The sequence below is a fragment of the Cavia porcellus genome, unplaced genomic scaffold, assembly GCF_034190915.1.
Source record: "Cavia porcellus strain 051 isolate PalLab524CR breed Dunkin Hartley unplaced genomic scaffold, mCavPor4.1 scaffold_6, whole genome shotgun sequence".
NCBI classification, from domain to species: domain Eukaryota; kingdom Metazoa; phylum Chordata; class Mammalia; order Rodentia; family Caviidae; genus Cavia; species Cavia porcellus.
This window is the reverse complement of record NW_026947489.1, coordinates 101,358,249-101,378,110: the sequence shown is the minus strand read 5'-3', so window position 1 is coordinate 101,378,110 and position 19,862 is coordinate 101,358,249. Positions and strand designations below refer to the sequence as shown.

Sequence of the window (19,862 nt, the reverse complement as noted above, 5' to 3'; positions counted from 1 at the left end):
GCTCGCGCCGCGCCGCGCCGCCCGAGCCGAGCCGAGCCTCTGCAGCCGCCGCCGCGGCCCCGCCGCCCGCCGCGGCGCCCCCCGAGCACTTTGCAGACTCGCCAGCAGCCCGCGGGCCAGTTCGCGCGGCGGGGCCCGGGCCGGGGCGGCCGCGTCCGGGGCCAGGCCATGCAGTGACCCCCCACCCCAGCCCGTCCACCTCGGCCCGGAGCGCGCCCACCGGCCCCGGGCAGCAAGCAGCGGCGCGAGGCCGGGTGGGGTGGCCCGGCCCTGGGACAGCAGCCGGGAGGGCGCCGGGCGCGAGCGCAGGGCGGGGGAGCGGCGCCGAAGTTTGCCTCGGAGTCTCGGGCGCCGCGGCCTCCCGCGCTGAGGTAAGTTGTGGGCGCGCGGGGCGCAGGGCGGCGGGACTGACCTCCTCGGCGGGCTGCGCTTTGTGTGGGCGCGCGGGCTCCGCGGGGCTCCGCGCCGTCCGCCCGCGTCTCCTCCTCCTCCCCGCGCGAGTTGCGGGGCCGCCAAGTTGGGCCGCGCGCCGGGAGCCCGCGCGGCAACAGGCGGCCCGGAGGCGCCGGCCCCGCCGCCCGCACGCGCGCACACGCACCCGCCGGCGCCTCCGCTCCGCCCGGCGCGCGGGAGCCAGAAGTTGGGCGCGGGCGGGGGAGCCGGAGCCGCCGCCTCGGAGCCCGGAGCCCGGAGCCCGGCCCCCGAGCCCGGCCCTGGGGTCCGCGCGGGCGGCGCTGAGGGAGACGAGCGCGCTTCTTCCCCTCCAAGATGAAAGGAGGGCACGACCGGCTCTGCCGCTCCTCCAGGACTGTTGCTGCCGTTGCCGCCGCCGCCGCCGCTTCATTGCACATTCAAGTGGAAAATTTTCAGGAGTCAGCAGAAACATTGTGTCCAAAAAAGACTGAGTCGCAGTTACCACCAAACCCAGGAGGAGACTGTCCCTGGAAAACTTCTCTTCCGTAGGAAATACTGGAGGATTTGTTTGTTTATTGGAAGAGAAATGATCCCCAGGACGGGAAGAAAACCAGGGAACACACTTTCAGTCTTTGTTCATAGCAGCAACACTTGTTTTCTTTGAAAAGTCCAGAGGCCCACTCGAAAGAAAGTTAAACTTCTGTGAGTTTCCAACCCCCCCCCCCGCCCCAGTATTTGTATGTTTAAAAAATCACAGCAACGTTTTTAAGGAGGGGCTCCTACCTTAGATTGCGTCCACGAAAATAAAATCCACATCAGAGTTTGCCACTTTTTAAAAATCGTCTTTCTTTTTGAAGATTAAAGTTGAGTGGTGTCACTGTTTAAAAATATTTTTGAAACAATGAAATGTCAGCCACCAGCATTTCTCAGGAGGCTTGTTAACTTCTTAGAAGCAAGTGGCTGCCTGTGATTTGCAGAAAGGAAAACTGACCTCAGTGAGCACTGGAAACTTAGAGACAGATGATGTTCCAGGAACTGGGTATGAAAAAAAGACAGGGTTTAAAAACAGTACCTTGGAGGGAACCCAGATCCTGGGACAGAAAGGTCTGTAAAGCTTATCAGATTTCAAAATAGTGAGAAAATAGTAAAAATGCTACAGATGCAGCGAAGGAACACTCACAGCTCACGACAGCCACATGTTTCCTTCGCCCCGCCACCACCCGGGTTGTTTTGGAAGCTTAGGTGGTCTGATCATTTGGGGTGAGCTGGGTGGCTGCTGGGATGGACAGATTTCTCTCCCTTGCGGGAGACGGGAGACGGGAGCCTTCTCTTCGCTGCCAGAGCCGGGAGGGAGCTGCTTTCTCTGCAGCCTGCAGTGGCTTGCAGTCTCGCGCCGGGGCTTCTCTGCTAGGACACTGAGAGGCAGTAGTTGGGGGCGCAGCCTTCAGGCTATGCCCGTGGTTTTTCAGCTTTCATTGTTGGGTTTGTGCTTTTCTGTAAATAGCAGGATCTTCGGGGCCCAGCACATCTGAATGCTTATAAGGGCCAGACAAAGATCCAACTTTGGTAAGAATCTTTCCTCTTTAGAAGGCAATAGTAGAACTAATTACAAAATGATTCCAGAAAGAAAAATGGTTTTAGTTGAACCTTTGTCATCGGTGAGATTTTGAATTGTTGATTATTTTGAGGGCAAAGAAGGCTTATTTTTCTAGTCTCCCTATTTCCATAAATGGTCATAGGTATTTTTGTTTAGTATTTCTTTGTATGTGTAACTCTGTTGAACTCTTAGGTTTCAGGTTTTCAACAGAGTTTACAATTCTTTTTATTTGTTGCCAGTGTGAAAAAAATGAACTGATAAGCTATATCCGTTACTGGGCCTTGCTGATGTGCCAACGTACACTATTTTATTTTTACTTTAATGGTAAATATTTGAGCTGCAATTTTAGGGGAGTGTTAGAATCCTTTTTTTTTTTTTTTAAACTAGTTTGAAACAAAACTGGTGTTTCCAGGCACTTTGCCTTGAAAAAAAGAGTTTAAAAATTAGAAGGAAGAATCTTTGTGTAAATTCCTCCTCTGTGTGATCTTTTATAAAATAAACTCCAGAGAATGTGTTTGAGAGATTACTAAGTTTTTTCCTCTCTCTTTAAAAATAATTTTCACAAAACAGAAACAAAACCCAGAACTCACCGGAACATATAATGACATTTCATTTAAAGAGAGAAGACACTCTAGCTTAGTTTGAGTGAATCTCACAGTGAGCAGCTCTTGTGCTGGGCTACAGAGCGCCTCCCACCCCAGCACCCTAATTACACAAGAGGGTGACCTGGAGGAGGGCCGCCTGGGGGAGTCAGCTTCCTTTTCCCCTCCATTTTCCTTCTTCCTCCATTTGCTGCTTGCAGCAGGAATTATATATTCTTGTATTTAGTTTGGAAGCTGGTGTCCCCTTTCATTTGGGAGGACAATTAAACCATAAGGAAGAAAAAATTCAAGATACTTTTTCCTGCTTGAGCTCCAGTAGTTTATAAACAGTTTTGAGATTTGTTGGTTCTGACAGCACAGAGCAGCAGAAGAAGGCATTTCTTAATGGCAAAATTGGGGAGGACTGGCTGTACATCACGAGGATCTAACCATATCTGTTGTCATGTTCAGTAGGGAAGTGTGTAATAGGAGCAGTTTAAATGTTAGCCAGACCTTTGAAGAAATGAGCTGTGCCATTAACAGCATTAGCAGGTAGCTCGCTTCAGAAATGGGGCCCTGCAAGAGCCTGCACATCTGTGGATTACATTTCTCTAATCTCATGTGTTATTACTATGTGTTAATTGTGAGCATAATTATATTGCTTGCAAGTGGAAATTGTGATGCTGAATTATCACTGGAGAGGTTGTTGCAAATAACTGCGTATGCTGTCTTGGACTTAAAAATGACCATATTCAGGCATTGATGATTAAGTCCACTCGAGATCACTTTTATTTTAGGTACTTGGTTCTGTTCCTCTAAAGAGATTGTGAAAGAAATGTGCGTGTATCTGTGTTTATAGTTTTTTTGTTCTTCCAAGTGAAAGCTGTGTGAAATCTGGTCAATGATAAAACTTTTAGGGTCTGTCTGTTTTCTCCAAAGGCTTAAAGAGTTCTGACCAAAGCAAGTTGTCCAGCTTTCTGTGTTAAACTGCAAGAAAATCAGCCATCCTTTCTGTTAATCAGTGTGGGCACTGCAGCCTTTGGAGTGCAGTGACTGGAACTGCAGACTGCTAATGTCCTACTTCTGAACTGAGCAAGAAAAATATATTGTAAGCTTAACCCCTTTGACAAACGTAGGCTCCGCTGCTTGGGATTGACCAGTGGCTGGCATAGTCTTTCATAGCTACAAGGTGCTTTTCCTTATTTTGTCTACAGAAGGTACAGATCACTTTGTGGTATTTAAATCAGATCCTAAATCAAGTTTGAAACAGCAGTGATATATTTTGTTCTTTCATATTCATCAAGGTGATAAAATCAAGCAGTATAAGTCTAACCCAGCACTTAATGTTTTGGGTTTTTTAAAAATTTACAGACAGACACCTAATTTAGACCCTGTTGTATTGTAATTACTGTGCATATCTGAAACTAGAAATGTTCTGGGCTTTTTTTCTTCTGGGGTAGTTGATGTATTGCTAGAGTATTTGGATCTAAATTTTTGGAGTGTTTTGTGTGGGTTTTTTGTTTTATTTCAGAGCTGTGAACTGTTGAGCTCTCAATCTATAAGATCTTCATAAACTTCTTTGGCTCAGTTCCATATTTGAACTTGGGGTTGAAATGTGACTTTCATGAGAAACTTTCAAGCTTTGTAGTTTTTGGTGTAGAAGAAGAGAATTTTGAAATATGTTGTGTTTTTATTTTAGTTGAAGCGAATGAGATGCCCTTATGGTGGGGATGTGAGGGCAGGTAACTCTCAACTTTTAGGTTCTCCTTTTGTCCACTGGCTTTTTGCACAGTTGGGAGGTCTTTCAAAACCTGGTGTCCGAAGTTTGGGAGTCCTGGCTGTGTGAAGAGTGCTGGTCTCTCCTGATTGGATAATGGTGGGGAGGGATTAAATAATCCTCTTAAGATGCTTTTTTCAGTTTTTGTTTTTTCAGACCCAGAGAAGGCTGTGATTTCAACTCCCCTATCCATTTAAAACCAGTATTTATCATTCTGATGCAAAGCTTTTTGCTCATTTTTAATGATTCATGTTAGTTTTTAAGGAATTGGCCTAAAGTTTCTTTAGCAATTCTTTTTAGCATTTCAGGGACAGGGTCCTAGAAAACGGATTTAAGAGAAAAGCTGACTTCCTGGTGAAAAAATTTCATCATCCGTCATCTCCAGTGGGCAATTCTGGTTGCTTTCAGGCATTTGACAGGTTTCGATGTAGTTGTAAGGTGACGAGGTGGATATACAGCACAGCAGTGATGGGTACTGTTGTGTGTACTGATAAGTAAACTGAAAAACGGCCACTAATGGTGGGAAATGTTAATTATGTGAGAACATATTGAACTTATATTCTCTGGCATGAACTTTTAAAAAATGCATCAACTGCTGCTTTTTTTTTTAATAGGCACAGCTTTCTAATTATCATAATTCAGTTCAGCTCTGCTCTTGGATGGAGTTCAAGTGCAATCTCAATTTAACTTGAAAGGAGTTTTTTTTTTTTTTTTTTAACTGAGAATGTTTAAAAAAATTTGAAAAGTTCATCCAAGAATGTTGTCTGCTTAGGTGTGGGTAAGTTGGTGAAAGGAAATGAGTGCCTGTAATAGTCTGTAGGTCTGACTATTCTGAAAGAAGACAGTCTTCCTCTTTTATTGCAGCCCTATATCTTATGCATTTTTGTATAACCTGATACTACAGCTGCTGAATTCTCTTTGGAAACCAATGTCTTTAATAGGTAGTCAACTAGATAAATGGACATTTTTATTGCTATCTGCAAAGGTAGAAAACTCTTTGAGGACAGAGAGAAATTACAGGATTCTTAAGAATTCATTTGACAATGCTACTAGTCTTTTATATCAGCCAAGCCTTTAGAGGATGCTAGCCTGATTTGTTTTTTGCTTGGTGACTTGATGGCGTTTTGTGCAGAGTTGCCTTTGATAACAATCACACAATTACCCAATATTAATACCTTTGCAAAGAAAACAAAAGTTCAAGAAGCCCAAGCCCCAAATCCTCTCTGAATCAATTTTAATTGTAAGAAATAACTCAAGTGGACCCTCTGGACTTTCATCCAGTCTGACTCCTACTGTGGAAAGGCAATAACGCAAAGAGAGCGCATGGAAGCAAATGACTTCATTTGCTCTGGCACTTAAGAACCGAATTCACTTCCATGGTGGTGAAATGAAAGGAGTCAAGCGTTTTAAATAGCCACTCCCCGAGGCCCGCCCAACCGAGTGTTTTGAGAAAAGTGCATTGTCTGCCCGCTGCTCTAGCCGGGAGGCTGCCTGATTTGCCCTCCCCCCACCGGGCAGCTCCATTTCTGGAGTTGACATCTGGTTTTCTCTCTGTTCACCTGATCTGTTCCCATGCATGTGCACACGTGCAGCGTGCATTCATACATTCTGCAGGTAAGGTAGATGTTTGACATTAAATGTGTGCGTGTGTGCTGCAAGTTCCTACTGGGATGGGTAAGATAATGGCATAAAATAAAATGTAAACACAGGAGCGGCCCCACATGCCACCGCTGCTGGGTTTCTGTCCGAGGTGCTTTCTGGGTAGGCGTGCCTATTGTGCAGCAACAGGCAGCCTAAGTTGGAGCACCATATGGCGGATGTGGGCCTTAGATAAGCTGTCTGGTGATTTAGCTTATCAATAGCACTTTGATAGGCCTCCTTTGCAGATCACTCATTACTGGGGCTGGGGGGCCTGGGGGCTCACTTACTCTGAAACCATTGTTAGGGATGCTTCCTTTGGAGGAATCCCTTTCAAATCCTTTCTCCCTCTCTGCCTTTTTATCTCCGAGCCTTTGGGAGACAATGGGTGGTCAGTGTCAGAGTCCCATCCCCTGAAGGGATGTCAGCCCCATCTTGGAATCTTCCTCAGATACTATCAATGAGAGAAGACTGGAAATTGGGTCACGAATTGCATTTCACAGTCAAGAAATTTCTTTAATTCCAAAGTTTACTTTTGTTTTAAATACCAAAGAGATATGGTTTAAGTTGTTTTTATTTCAACAAAATATTTCTAGTTTAAACGTTCAGAGGACCTCCCTAATTTCCTTTTACATTGTTCATTCATTCATTCACGTGTGTGTGTGTGTGTGTGTGTGTGTGTAAATGTATGTATTGCCTGGTCTTGCATTCACTGTGTAACCCTGGCTGGTTTCAAATTCCTGGCGATCTTCCTGCCTCGATCCTCCTGCCTCGGCCTCTGGAGTGCTGGGATTACTGGCTCTGTCACCCAGTTTCTTTCGCCTTTAAATATTATCTTAATGATAAAATGCAAACATGTTGAGCATCTGGGAACTCAAAATCCGGGAAATTGGCCCCTGTGAATTGGAGGAAAAGATCGGCTTCCCAATGACCAGGAATTGTTGAAATAGGAAATGCTTCTAGAGCACCACTCAGATGTCCAGTGACACTGAATCTGATCGAATCTCCCATGAGGAACTGACAGGGAGATCTCGACTGAGCTAGAGCCAGGGCAGGGATTCTGTGTGCAGCAGGTGACTCGGGAATATGGTGATGTGCAAGGCTTGTGCTTACCCGCCAGGTGTGTCTCCATCTCATTCAGCACACGCCTGTGTCCAGGGTCTGTGCCTGGGAAGCTAAGACGAAGCTGTCTCCTGGCACGGCCTGTTTTCAGTCATCCCACTTTTTCTCTCGCTTTGACTTTGGGGTTTGTCACTCACAGCCTGCAGGTCCATTTACATGGCCAGCTCAAGATGATTCTGCTTCAAATCCAGGTTGGTTTCTTTCGCTCCTGCAGTGATGTGGGGAGCTGGGGGTCTGTGCGGTGTTTTATTCTTAAGAGGTCTATGGAACCAGTGTTGTAGATACTCATTTTAATTTTTATCCTCTGCTCAGATCAGATTAAGTTTGGCCTCCTTTTTTTGGGGGAGGGAAAGTACTGGGAGTTGAACTCAGGGCCTCATGCTTGCCAGGCAGGTGTTTTGCCATTGAGCTAAATCCTGGCCCTGGCTGCCTTTTCTTACTGTGATTTTTTTCAGTTACTTGTGTGGTACTGTAGCTAGGAACTTACAGGGAATCGTTCATGGAAGTCTGATGTTCTTGCTGGGTTTCAAAAATAAGGCTACAAGAGAGCAATAAAGTGCACCAGAATTAGCTCTGTGCCTGGCACGTACTTGTCACCCCTTGGGAGTCTAGCAGTTGTTTCCAGATGTGATTGCAGTGGTGTGTCAGGTCTGCTGGCTGGGTTTGAGGATGGCATTTTGTTCTGGCTGCTGCAGAAGTTATGCTTTTTGAGTTTAGGGATTCTTATAGGGCGCCTTGGTTGCGATCCCTGGACGCCAGGGACTGAGGAACAGAAGCGGAGATCCTGACAGCATGCCTTCCTTTGCTTTTAATTCTTTCCTTTTCTATCTCTTCCCTTCACCGTGGAAACCCAGACGCTCCTGGTTTCCATGGAGTTGCTATTTGCTACTGGACTTTTTAAACATTTACAGATGTTACTATGGGCCCAAGAATTTGGTGATCAGGAAAAAGCGATGAACGAATGGTGATCTGTAAACTCCCCTGAAGTTTATGGTTAGCAGAGAAACAGGCATGCCAACAGATCATCACAGACCAGTGGGAAAGTTTTACATTTCAACCCAGAGTCTTGCTTTGTACACCTACTGTACCACAGAGCTTATCCCCAGCCCAGGGGTGTGGCCTTTATACACTGACGGTTTTTGAAATTGGAGCCTGTGGGGCCATCTTTGGCCAGATGGTGGTCATGATCCCTCCTTTGACTGCATGTGTGCATCAAGGGTAGAATGAGTATGATGGGGAGGAGGAGAACCCCAGAATCTAGAGTGAGCAACCCAAGTAGGCTCGTGCCATTGAGGGCAACACTGTGGAAAACTAGGCAGGGGTCCCTTTGAGAAGTTGTTCAGCCACGCTCTGCTTACTTAGCCTGTATCTTCCTTTTTCTATGTGAACAAGATTGACATTTGTGGAAAGTTGCAACGGATGTACAATGCTAGAGTATTGTTAAATGATAAGGAAGTTTTCTGGTGCCATTTATTTCATAACAGGATTTCTTAGAAATAAAACTTGGCCAGGCGGCCGGGTGTTCTGGCTCATGTCTATAATCCCAGCACTCGGGAGGCTGAGGTAGGGGGATCAAGGCCAGCCTGGGCTTCATGGTGCACTCAAGGCCAGGCTGAATTACAAAGCAAGAGCCTGTCTTGAAAAAACAAAACAAAACAAAACAAAACACCACGAAATGAAATTCAGGTACATCTTTATAGTCAGGTGGTGTCTTAGGCTTGATGAAATGGTGATCTTAGAGATCATGCATTATGATAGGGGCTGCTTTGAGGCAGTGGTGGAGGGTTTCACTTTTACATGTTTTTGCTTTTAAGATCATTTGTTTTCTTTCTTTCTTTTTTGTCTTTTTGATACGGAGTCTCACTGTTCAATTCAGGCTGGTTTTCAGCTCACTTTGTAGCCCTGGGTGGTTTTGAACTCTCAGTGATCCTCCTGCCTCAGCTTCTGGAATGCTGGGATTACAGGCATGCGCCACCATGCCCAGCTTGTTTTCTTTTGTAATATCAAAATAAAGGGACAAAAGCTCAGTGAGATAAGTGTTCATGAGATGTCTGCATTGCCCACAGGTGGAGACTGAGGGACACTTCAGAAACTGATGGAGGAGTTAGGCCTGATAGGAAGAGGGGGATTTTTACTTGGTGCTGTTTTTCCAGAGGAGCTAATATGCAGTATATGAACTAACGTTAATTCCTGTTTCTTTTTTTTTTTTTTTAAATCTTGTATTCTTTTTTTAAAATAAATTAAAAATCCAGTGAAATATTCTCTTGAGTCATGAACTTGACTCTCAGATGTTAATAAAGACGGTTTATGCCAGTAACTGGACTGTGAGCAGTTGAAGGTAATGAGAGGGAGGGAGGGGCCGATTGACGTGAAGGAGGCCATGGCTCTGGATTTTGGTTGGGATGCAGGAGGCAGGATATGTACATTTGCCATCACAGATTTGGAGTTTGGAGTCGGTCACGCCTGGGCTGTCTCTGCTCGGCTCCTTGTGGTGTGGTCTTGGGTACCTCCACCCCCTGCAAACAAAACACACTGAGGATTAAACCTGGTATGACTCTTCACTCTCAGCTATATCGTCATTCCTTTTTAAAGCTTTACAAATTATTTTCATTTCTAAAATGTAATTTTTTTCCTTTCCTTTTTTTAAATTTTTGGTTGTATTGGGGATTGAGCCCAAGATCTTCACACTGAGCTACATCCTCAGCAGCAAACTCCTCCCTCATTCCTTTTTACATCTTTCGTGGTGATAGAGTCTCATAAGTTGCTAAATTGCCTAGGATGGGCTTGAACGTGTGATCCTCCTGTCTCAGCCTCCCAGAGTGCTGGCATTACAGCTGTGGGTTACCATTCCCGTCTTACTTTGTGTCTTTGAGCTTCAGTGTTATTGTAAATTTAGATGGAGCACCTATTTTATGTTGGACAAGTGCTCAATAAAATATTATCTTGTATACCAGATCTCTTAAGAATTTCCTGCTGTCTCAGGTCTGTGACTCTAGAGGAAAACCTGGAGATGAGGCAGTTCTTAGAAAAGCCTGACTTCTTTCTGGTCTCAGGCAAATGGTTTGAAATCTAGGAGAGGCTGAGGCAATCATGTAAAGCCTTTGGCCATTCATTGCTTTGAACCACACTTCCTTATGCAGCAAGTGGAGGAAATCCACTCGTAAATACAAGATATTTGAGGTTATTCCTTGCCAGATGGTAGTAACGAATCAAAGGGAAACTACTGAAAGGTAGGTGCAACTTCATCTGTTCCAAAACCACTTTTGGTCCTTCCTTGAAAGCCCCACACCTGACTTGGGGGTCAGCCCTTTCTGTGAAGATTGTGTGGAACTCACCTTTCCTAGACAGACAGTACTTGGGGACCTGGCTCTGCTAGCAAAGCTATTGAGGGAACCCTGCTGGCAGCCACTCAGGCCATGCAGCCTCAGATGGCAAATAGGTGAGCCCTTCAAGCTGGCCTCTTCTGCCCTCCGTGTACCTCTTAGTGTGTTTTTTTTTTTTTTTTTTTTTTTTGTTTGTTTTTTGAGACAAGGTCTTCCTATATAGTTCAGGCTGATTCTGAACTCACTGTGTGACCCAGTCTGGCCTTGAACTCCCAGCAGTCCTCCTGCCTCAGCCTCCTGAATGCTGGGATTACAGGAGAGGACTAGGATTGCAGGCATTTGCCAGCATGCCCTCCCCCTCTTAGTTGTTGCCTAATATGGACTGCTAAACTTCTGTGCATTCTGTTTCCTCATCTGGAAAATGGGTATGATGGTATGAACTTTGAAGAGCTGGAGCAAAGTTTAGATAAGTGCTGGCTGTATAGGTAAGAGCTGCAGGCCAGCTACTGTTGAAACCCAGACTGTTCGTACCTCCAAGGACTCTAGATTGCCAGTTAAATTTCTGCCTCTGTCATAACATTTGCTTTCTTTATGCCTTCATTCTTTCATGCTTAGTGTTCCATTCTTGCGAAGAAACACAACAGTGGGACTTAATAAAAATTTCTGTCATTAAATTCTTGCTCATCGAAGTTTTCTGGGGAACATGCATGAATTTCACGCAAAAATTAAAAATTGCAGCCTTCAGCATAAATGGGTTAAATCTGTTTCAAATTGTAATTTTCATGCGTGTGTTAGTGCAGGTAGGTCTTCTCTTTCCTAGGTTTTCGCATGTTTAAGAGGAGTTTGTTAACCTAAGCATGCAACTCGTAGGTGTTCATGGTGAGTGGGTTGTAAGGAAGCCCGTGGGTAGCAGCTTGAGCTTCAGAGTCACCTGTCCTAAAGAGGGCCTCCTCTGCTCAGGTTCCCAGCTGCATTTCAGGTGTGTTTGTGTCCTGGGTGTGTCTGTGTCCTTGTGTTTTTAGATCTGAGGCACTCTCTGAGACTGGTCTGAGCAGTTCAGAGTGCTTTGTGTGACCCTAGGCTGGGGACCACCTGCATTTTATTGACATCTTTTCCTGTTGTCTCTCATGCACTATGTGTAGAAGGGTGTGTTAGTTTACTCTGATTGCCTCTTCTTAAATGAAAAAGTAAAAAACGTTTTTGTTTGTTTCGAGGGAGGAAAGGAGTGTGGTGGAAAGAGGATTTTAGAGGCAGGCAGAGTGACAGCTGACTACCGAAAAACAGTTTCACCACTTTGTGAATATACTGAAAGCCCCTGCATTGTGTACGTTAACAGTGTCCGTTTTATGGTAGGTGAGTTAGATCCCGTAAAAGAACACAGTAATGACTCAGGTCGTCACACTCTGCAGCACCTGCCATGCCTGCCGCAGGGTGCCCAGCACTCAGCCTGCTTTGGGGCCTTGGTAATCAGGTGGCTGAGACTCATAGACCTAGTGAGAAGAGAGCACATCTCCCATTAGTTCACTGGTTTTAGGGAGGAAACAGAAAACAGATCCTCTCAGATACCTATCATTAGGAGTCCTTAAAATGACGATCTTTTAGTAAGTTTCAGTAATGTGAAATGACTCATGCTGTAATGATGAATGTTTCCCATCTTAACCATCCGCACGCCTTGTACTTTAAGACACTCCAAGAAGTAAATCACAGGATAAACTGGAGCTGGTGAAGGAGCGAACCTAAAGAAGGCTTGTGCCCCCCGCCAGGCATCCCATCTCATTTGTAAACTGGTTTAAGATGAGGGGAAGAAAAGGAACCTTGAAGCAGGTTAATGTACAGTTTTGGGTTGCCAGCCTGCCCTGACCAGTTTTTGTTAGTTTTAATAGGGTCTCTGTTGTCTGAGTCTCCCTGACTGCCTTGTCTGCTTTACGTTTGTCCTTCTAACAGTTGTCCTCAGCCACGGCTTTGTACCTGTTTGCTTGTTAGCAGCCCTGCTTTATGCCGCTTGTCTTGGCAGAACCCTTCAGAGCACCTTCTTTTACTTTCAGAAGGTCCCGGTTTGGATGATGCATTATGTGACGTGGTCACTCTCACAGGAAACCGACTGACTCCCTTTGATTAGGCAGAATGGAGAGGAACCCTCCTGCCCTTCCTGCTGGCCGCCTTTGCAGGGCCCCGTGTCGACCCAGCGCTGTCATCTTGAAGGATGGCCTGAGGCTGAGTTTCCTACAAACCTATGCTAGCTTCAGCCAGTGTTTTAAAACCCTGTACTGTTTTGTGAATCAATTTGTAAGTATTTAAATAAAAAAGTTACTCTTCATTCATAATAATGATTCAGCTTTGCTTCATTTCCTTTTAGACCAACAAAGTTTAATTTAGACGTATTTCCCAGTAGAATTCTAAAAGGTTTGTACTGTATGAAATGGGGATTTCAGAGTACATTTTGGACTTCATGGATTTGATGCAGAGGGGGCAAGGCTTTTAGGTTTCTGTCTCTTTTTGCAGTCCTGGGACTGAACCCACGGCTTTAGGCGTGCTGGGCAAGTGTTCTAGGCCTGAGTCACATCCCCAGCCCTAGGGCAAATGTTTTAGCTTTTGAAGGCACCTTTCTGTATCTTTAGGAGACCTTCTACTGATGTCCTACCGTGTACCTAAGTGTAGGAAATTGGGAAAAATAGATGGAATTTTAGAAAGTACTGTAGGGCTTTGGCTCCCAACAAAAGTAATTATAACGACACTGCTCACTTCCTGGCAGTTTCTTGGACACTGCTCTTTATTTAGTGATTTTGTTGTGAGCAGTAGCTTTGGGTAGGAGCAGGGGTGTTTAGTCCAGGCTGATATCTGTCAGCTTTAGAGGAAGCAGCAGTGTCTGGATTTGGCCTTTCAGAGTTCAGGAAAACTGTTTCCTGGTTGGAGTGTTCCAGGTGCTGGGCCCTTGGTCCCGCTGTTTCCAGCTGCGTGGTGGCAATCCTTTGGATTGGGTCACCCGTGACCTTGGGCAAGTGTATTATGGTTTTATTTTTTGCAGTGCCAGGGCTGGAATCTGGGGCCTCAGGCATGCTAGGCAGGTCTTCCACCACTGAGGTACACCCCAGCCCAGGCTAAGAATCTTTATCCTCTACCTGCCTCTAGCTGTTTTTATGCTGTGCCTTGGATTAAAGATAGAACGTGTGCACATCTGAACCGTAGGGTGAGGTCTGTGCAGCTGTTTGAGTCGTTTCTCCATAACCCCTTGGTTACCTCCCAAAGCCGAGTTTTGTGAAGGAGGCACAGTACTACCCCGTTCACTCTTTACCTTTGCCAATAGTGGCGCTAATTCTTGGGCTTCTGGAAGAATTTGGCTAGGAAAGGAAGGCCTACAAGCTAGTTCTGTCTTGAGCCAGTTCATTAGCATTTCCTTTTGTAACTAAGGAAAGCAAAGGCTCAGAGAGGCTTAGTAACCTGCCCAAGGTCACACAGCCAGCCAAGACAGAGTCAAGAATTAGAAACCGGTTCTTAACATCTGTGATCCCACAGCCATTAGGCTAATAAAAGACTGGATATTGGGTCCAGGGATTTAGCTCAGCAGCATAAGCACCTGCCTGGCAGGCACAAGGTCATGAGTTCAATGCGCGGTACTAAGAGAAAAAAAAAGACTGGATATTAAGTGCTTATCAGGTTTCATTGTGAAATATGAGTGAGTTAAGTTACATTATATTGAAGGGCAGACTTCTCCTAATGGTGGATTTGTCCAGGAAAAGAGGGGCTGGCAAACTTGGTTTTGTTATCTTGGTAACCCCTTTTCCTCTATCTTCAAAACAAACAGGTGGCTAAGATCTTTAAAAGTTGGGAGTGATGCAGTGGAACCTTCCACTTGTCTTGCTGGTCAAGGGCAAAGGTCAGCTCTCCAGCTGGTTTCCGAGGACTGTGGGGACCCAGTCCTGGCTCCCCAATTCATTGAGAATGAGAAGGTGGGAAGCTGGGGGCTGGTAGAACTCAGAGCTCCACCTGTGGGAGCACGTGTGCCGGGCGTGCATGTGTGTGCGTGGGTTAGGGTGTGCGTGGAGGTGGTAGGGGTGCCTGCGGTTTGGGAGCTTTGGAACCAGACCTGCCCGTCTATCTGGTTTTGCTGTGGAATGCACTCTCTGGCCAGAAAGCCCCCTGCACTGCCCCAGGCCTTGGTATGGAAATGGCTTCATGCTGGCTTGGGAGCTGGGGCTGTGACCTTGAGCCGCCCCCCCAGGGTGACTTTGCTCCTCCCTACCGAAGTGAGAGCCGTGGGGAGACCCAGAGGTAGCCGTGCTTGCCCAGAGCCCTTAAAAATGAGGCCTTTGAAAAGGAGGCTTGGAAATGGGGCTGGTAGGAGAATAGGATTGCCGCTCATTTTTGACGCCATGGAGAGTGGGCTGGTTGGACTGTGTTGTGCTCTTGTGTCCTTAGTTCTGGTGACTGGGCCAGGAGGCGCTGGGTCCCTAATGACCAGTGGCTGGGACTATATACCCTGTGTTCCCCTCCTCCCTTCCTGTAGCGCTCATTCACCCCCTGGTTAGTGTGCGCTCCTTCACCAGGTTTCTGTGAGGGGCTTTATGCTCGTTTTGATGCTGCCCTGGCTATTTTGTTTTCAGCAAAGTCGTCTAAAACTGTGACTTATTTTTTGAGACCCATCTGTGTTGGTTTCACTTGTAGTAGTTTTCACTATGTAGTTTTAATCGGCCCTGGACTCATTATGTCCTCCTGGGATTGCAGGCCTGAAAGCGTGACTTTGTAGTCACATCTTGGTACCAGTTCTGCTTGTTTAGCTGTGTGATCTTGCGTAGGCACTTCATCTTTCTGGGCCTTGGTTTGGTCATCTTCAAAGTGAAAATAATCGTGGCCCAGTGTCTTCCTTGCAACCTTTTGAGAAGCCGCCTGCTTCCTCCCACCAGTTCTCAGCCTCTGAGAGCGGGCTCTGAACAGCGCCTGCACCTGTGTACTCCGGGCTTCGTTTCAGGCTTTCCCCAGCACCCCCTCAGGCTGCAGTTCCTGCTCTGCTTTTCTCCCCTTTTTTCCTCGAGTTTACCTTACACTTTATATTCCTCTCGATAAGCGTGGGTATGTGTCCACATGCACACGCACACAAACATGCGCCACGCTTCTCCCGCTTCTCCCCTTATTTACTCTTAGGTCTTAGGGACTGCCCTGCAGTTATTCCCTAAGATTCACCAAAAATGGTCAACAGAACTCTGTTTTATTCCTTCTCACACTGGACTGAAGCTTTCGCGTGCAGAGCACGGGGCACTTTTAAGAGGTGTTAGTGTTTTGAAAAGACATAACTCACTCATTCTCATGAAGCCTACGGAATGACATTTCCAGCATCTGACTTAAGCATTGACCTTGGCAACCTCATTAATCCTGCTGAACTGCAGTTTCCTTACCTGTAAAATGGACACAGTATGGCCTTTGTCGTGGGTTACGGTGGGGTTAAGTGAGGGTTTATGTAATTCCTGGCAGAGAGGCAAGTGTCTCATAAGCACTAGCTGCCGATTATAATTAGGATTGTGATTACTGTCACCCAGTAGCTGAGAATTAGATCACCAAAGACCTCTTTCCATTGTGTCCTTCTCTTTGAAGGAGGAGGACAAGCACAGTGTTTTTCTTAAAATTTCATTCATTCCTTCACTTACTGAGCAGGGTTTCACTATGCAGTTCAGGCTGGCCTTGGACTCACTTTGTAGCCCAGACTGGCCTTGAACCTCACAGTGTGCTCCTCCTGCTTTAGCTTTCCAAGTGCTGGGATTACAGGTGTGTGCTGCCACCACGCCTGGCTTTTTATTTTATTTTAGATTTTCAAAATTTATCTAATACGACAGTTTAGTGAAGTAGAAGCCAGTGAACTCTGTACAGCCATTGCCGCTCAGCAGCGGCCCTCAGCTCTTGGCACTCTCGGGTGTTGCTGCACCCTGGCCCCCTATCCTGTCACCTTACTATTATTGTTTTTTTTTTTTTTTTTTTTTTTGTCGTTTTCCTTTTTATCGGTACCGGGGATGGAACTCATGACTGCCTGCTTGCAAAGGTGCTTATGCCGCTGAGCTAAATCCCCAGCCCCTTGTCATCTTATTTTGAAGCAGTCCTGGGCTTCATTTCATTTCATCTGGGAGCTTTCAGTGAGTTTAAAAAGCATGACCTCATTTTAAGAAAAATACCAACTATGCTGTAATTATAATAGAACTTCAAAAAAAGGCCTTCATATCAAAGTAATCTGTTTTCAGTTTCTTCCATTGTTTTGTGAGTGCATTCTCCTAGTTGGCCTGTTCAAGTCAGAGTCCAGACAAGACCAGCAGGTTATTTTTGATTGTTACGCATCTTAAAACACTATAAAGAGATTTCTTCCCTCGTTTTACTCTCCTAGTAAATTTTTAAAAAATGAAAACCTTGCCTTTTTGGTGTGATTTCCTTCATCCTGGATATTGCAGTTGTACCCTTTCAGTACCGTTTATCGTGTTCCATTATCCTCTCTATTTCCAGTAAATGGGAATTTAGATCTAGAGGCTTGATTTAATTCGGATTGTAAAAATTCTTTCGAGGGGGGACAGGAAGCACATAATATCCATTACGTCTCTTCTAGTGATGGTAGCACCAGTGATGGATCTCTGTCTGCTTCTATTATTCCATATGGCATTGGCAAACTGGCAGTGTACCAGTTCCCTCTCTCGAATACTTTTATAGAGGGAAACTTTCTCTCATCAACAGTTTGCTTTATTGTTGGGGCTGGAGATTTAGCTCAGCAGCATAAGCGCCTGCCTTGCAAGCAGGCAGTTGTGAGTTCGATCCCCGGTATCGATAAAAAGGAAAAAGACAGAAAAACCCCAAAAGAACAGTTTGCTTTATTTGTTGTAGTGTTTGTGTAAGAAAGACAAATTTTTCTCCCCCACATTTTACAGTCATAGATTTTAAATTGTTGAATGCATTTAAATAAAACTTAATTTTTCTTCTTATTAGTATTCAAGTAGTCTTGTCTTTGGCCCAATAGGAAATAATTAATTTATTTATTTGAGACAGAGTTTTACCATGCAGTTCAGGCTGACCTTGAACTCACTTTGTAGCCCAGGCCGACCTTGAACTCAGCAGGGATCTTCCTGCTTCAGCCTCCTGAGTGGTGGGATTACAGGCATATACCACTATGCCTAGCAGGAATTTCTTTCTTAAACTTTTTATTTTATTGGTATTTTTTGTTTTTTGAGACAAGGTCTCAAAAATTCCAAATAGGAATGAATGAGTGAATGAATGAGTTTATGTATTTGAGACAGAGTTTCACCATGCAATTCAAACTTGCCTTGAACTCAGTATAAAGCCTAGTCGGGCGTCAAACTCACAGCAATCCTTCTTCATCCTCTGGAATGCTGGGATAGCTTGTGTGCCGTGCTGCTTGACCCAGCAGCAATTTCTTTAGTTGGCTACTGAGTCCTTTTTTTTTTGGCTACCGAGTCCTTTTGATGTGACGTGACCCCAGACATCTTCAGTAGCTTCTTTGTATTGTGAGACTTAGAATGAACCATGTCTGCAGTATAGTGCTTTTTTTTCCTTTGTGTTGTTTTATAGTACTGGGGATTGAATCTAGAACTTCATGCATGTGAGGCAACTACTGGGCTGGTCTTAAATTTGTGATCCTCCTGCCTCAGCCTCTAGTGCTGGGATTACAGGTGTGCTCCACTGTGAGTTGAAGTGATATTTTGATGCAACAGTTTGCGTGTAGAGTTACTGCTGCTGCTGCTTCTCCTCCTCAGGGGAAGACGCCCCTGCTTACACCTTAGCGCTCTTTGACCCATGCTAAAAGCTTTCCTTGTGTACCTAGGTTACGCCCGGCCCTTTGGCTCTGATTTGCCACTTCCAGCTTGCACTGATCCCCTGTCCTTTTTTTCCTTCCTTAAAGGAACATCGAAATAAAGATTTACTCTTGGATGGTTTGTGTTTGATTTTCCTGAAGGTTAAAACTCACATTTGTTTAGGCTTTAGTCAGTTCCTTGACTCATGTCTGTTGGGAAGTTTGTCCTGCATCTCGTATGTATAACCAGGAGGTGAAAGATTGATTCCTTATCTTATTACCGCTCTGAGCCATTCTGATTGCAGACTTTATTTTGATACTATTACAGGGCCATTTACACATATCTGTTGGAATTAAGCTCTGCCTTCTCTTTTTCTCTTTCCTCTCTTCCCAAGTGTTTTAAGATAGAATGCATTTAGTATCGTAGTCATTTAAAGAATTTATCACTAATCCATTATTTTTATGAGCTAAAAAAATGTTTAAGACTTTGTGTTTTAGGCAGATTTAGGCACTGGAGCCTTAGATGGAACACAGCTATTGTTTTGTAGCCATGGGAATATGATAGTAAGCCTATAAGTCTCAAATGAGTGTTTTTTGTTTAACAAGTCTGCTATTAAACTTATTTTTAGTAATTCCTGTGTTTGCTTCTTGGAAATTGTTTCATGTCTGTATTGGTACATCAGAGAATATGCACTTAGGCAAAAAAAAAAAAAAAAAAAAAAAAAAAAAAAAAGCAAGTTTAAAAAACCCACCTCATTTTAAAAACAAGCCTTAATGCTCTCTTCAAGGTTCCGCTCGCTCGGGGCCTGGAGTTGCAGCTTTAGTAATACTTTATGTTTTGTTGGTGAAACAAAGCTGACTGCATTCACAGTGCAGCCAGCACAGCGTGAGTGAAGAGGCCCCAGATCCCTGTCCTCCCCGCACCACTGCGAAGTTAACCAGGGACCTGGCCTGTGGAGTTTTGGATACACATTTAATGCTCCTCACCCCCACTTCGGCCTTTTTTCTTTCAGAGTCAGCAAGCTTCATTTAATGGTCCCTCTGTATTAAAGAAAGTACAGTATTGTAGGGGTGTGCCCCCTCCCTTACCCTCCTCGGGCACCCAGAGAAGGGTAAAGAACCCTGTAATTCACAAGGCAGGCCTCTGTGCCTCGAGGTAAACTCCAAACTTGGTTTCACAAAGGGAATTTTCATTATGGTCCTGTGGCTCCCTAACACAGTGGAGGCTTCAGGAGGCCAGTGGTAAAAGCTACCAAAGAAGAATCTGGACTGGAGCCACTGACGTCATGTCAGTAAATCTGCTGGTGGAGCCAGGCCGTGCAGCGCCGGCCAGCCAGCCACTGCACTTTGGCCTTGCCTGGTCAACTGTTCTTACTGCTTCCTCCACCCCCTTGCCCACGAGACCAGTCCGTGCTCTTGTTTTCTTTTTGTCCCTCGTTTCCTCTGTGCACCTAGACTCGCACTGAGGCCTGTGAACTCTTGTGAATGCCATCCCTCAAACTGGCCCTCTCTGCTCTGTCGTGAGTTGGAGGCCAGAAGGACCTCAAGGCTCATGGACTTTGGAGGCTTGGCAACATTACCCTCGTGGGACCTCTGTGTGATGGATAAATCCATGGGATGTCCTGGGAGCAGC

At 45.4% G+C, this 19,862-nt stretch overlaps 1 protein-coding gene across 2 annotated transcripts in view; it reads left to right on the top strand.

Annotated features, from left to right (window-relative positions):
- The first annotated feature begins 239 nt into the window (after nucleotides 1–239).
- Nucleotides 240–19,862, top strand: part of Tead1 (TEA domain transcription factor 1) — a 246,989-nt gene continuing 227,366 nt past the window's right edge. Inside the window, exon 1 of one of the 2 annotated variants that reach the window (XM_063251898.1) lies at nucleotides 240–371. Coding sequence is in view for 1 of the 2 variants with exons in the window: in XM_063251892.1 (XP_063107962.1) it covers nucleotides 5,942–5,983 (42 nt within the window). In the remaining variant the exon portion in view is untranslated. Of the gene's footprint in view, nucleotides 372–2,044; nucleotides 5,984–19,862 lie in introns of those variants that run through there. The other variant, XM_063251892.1, reaches the window with a different exon arrangement.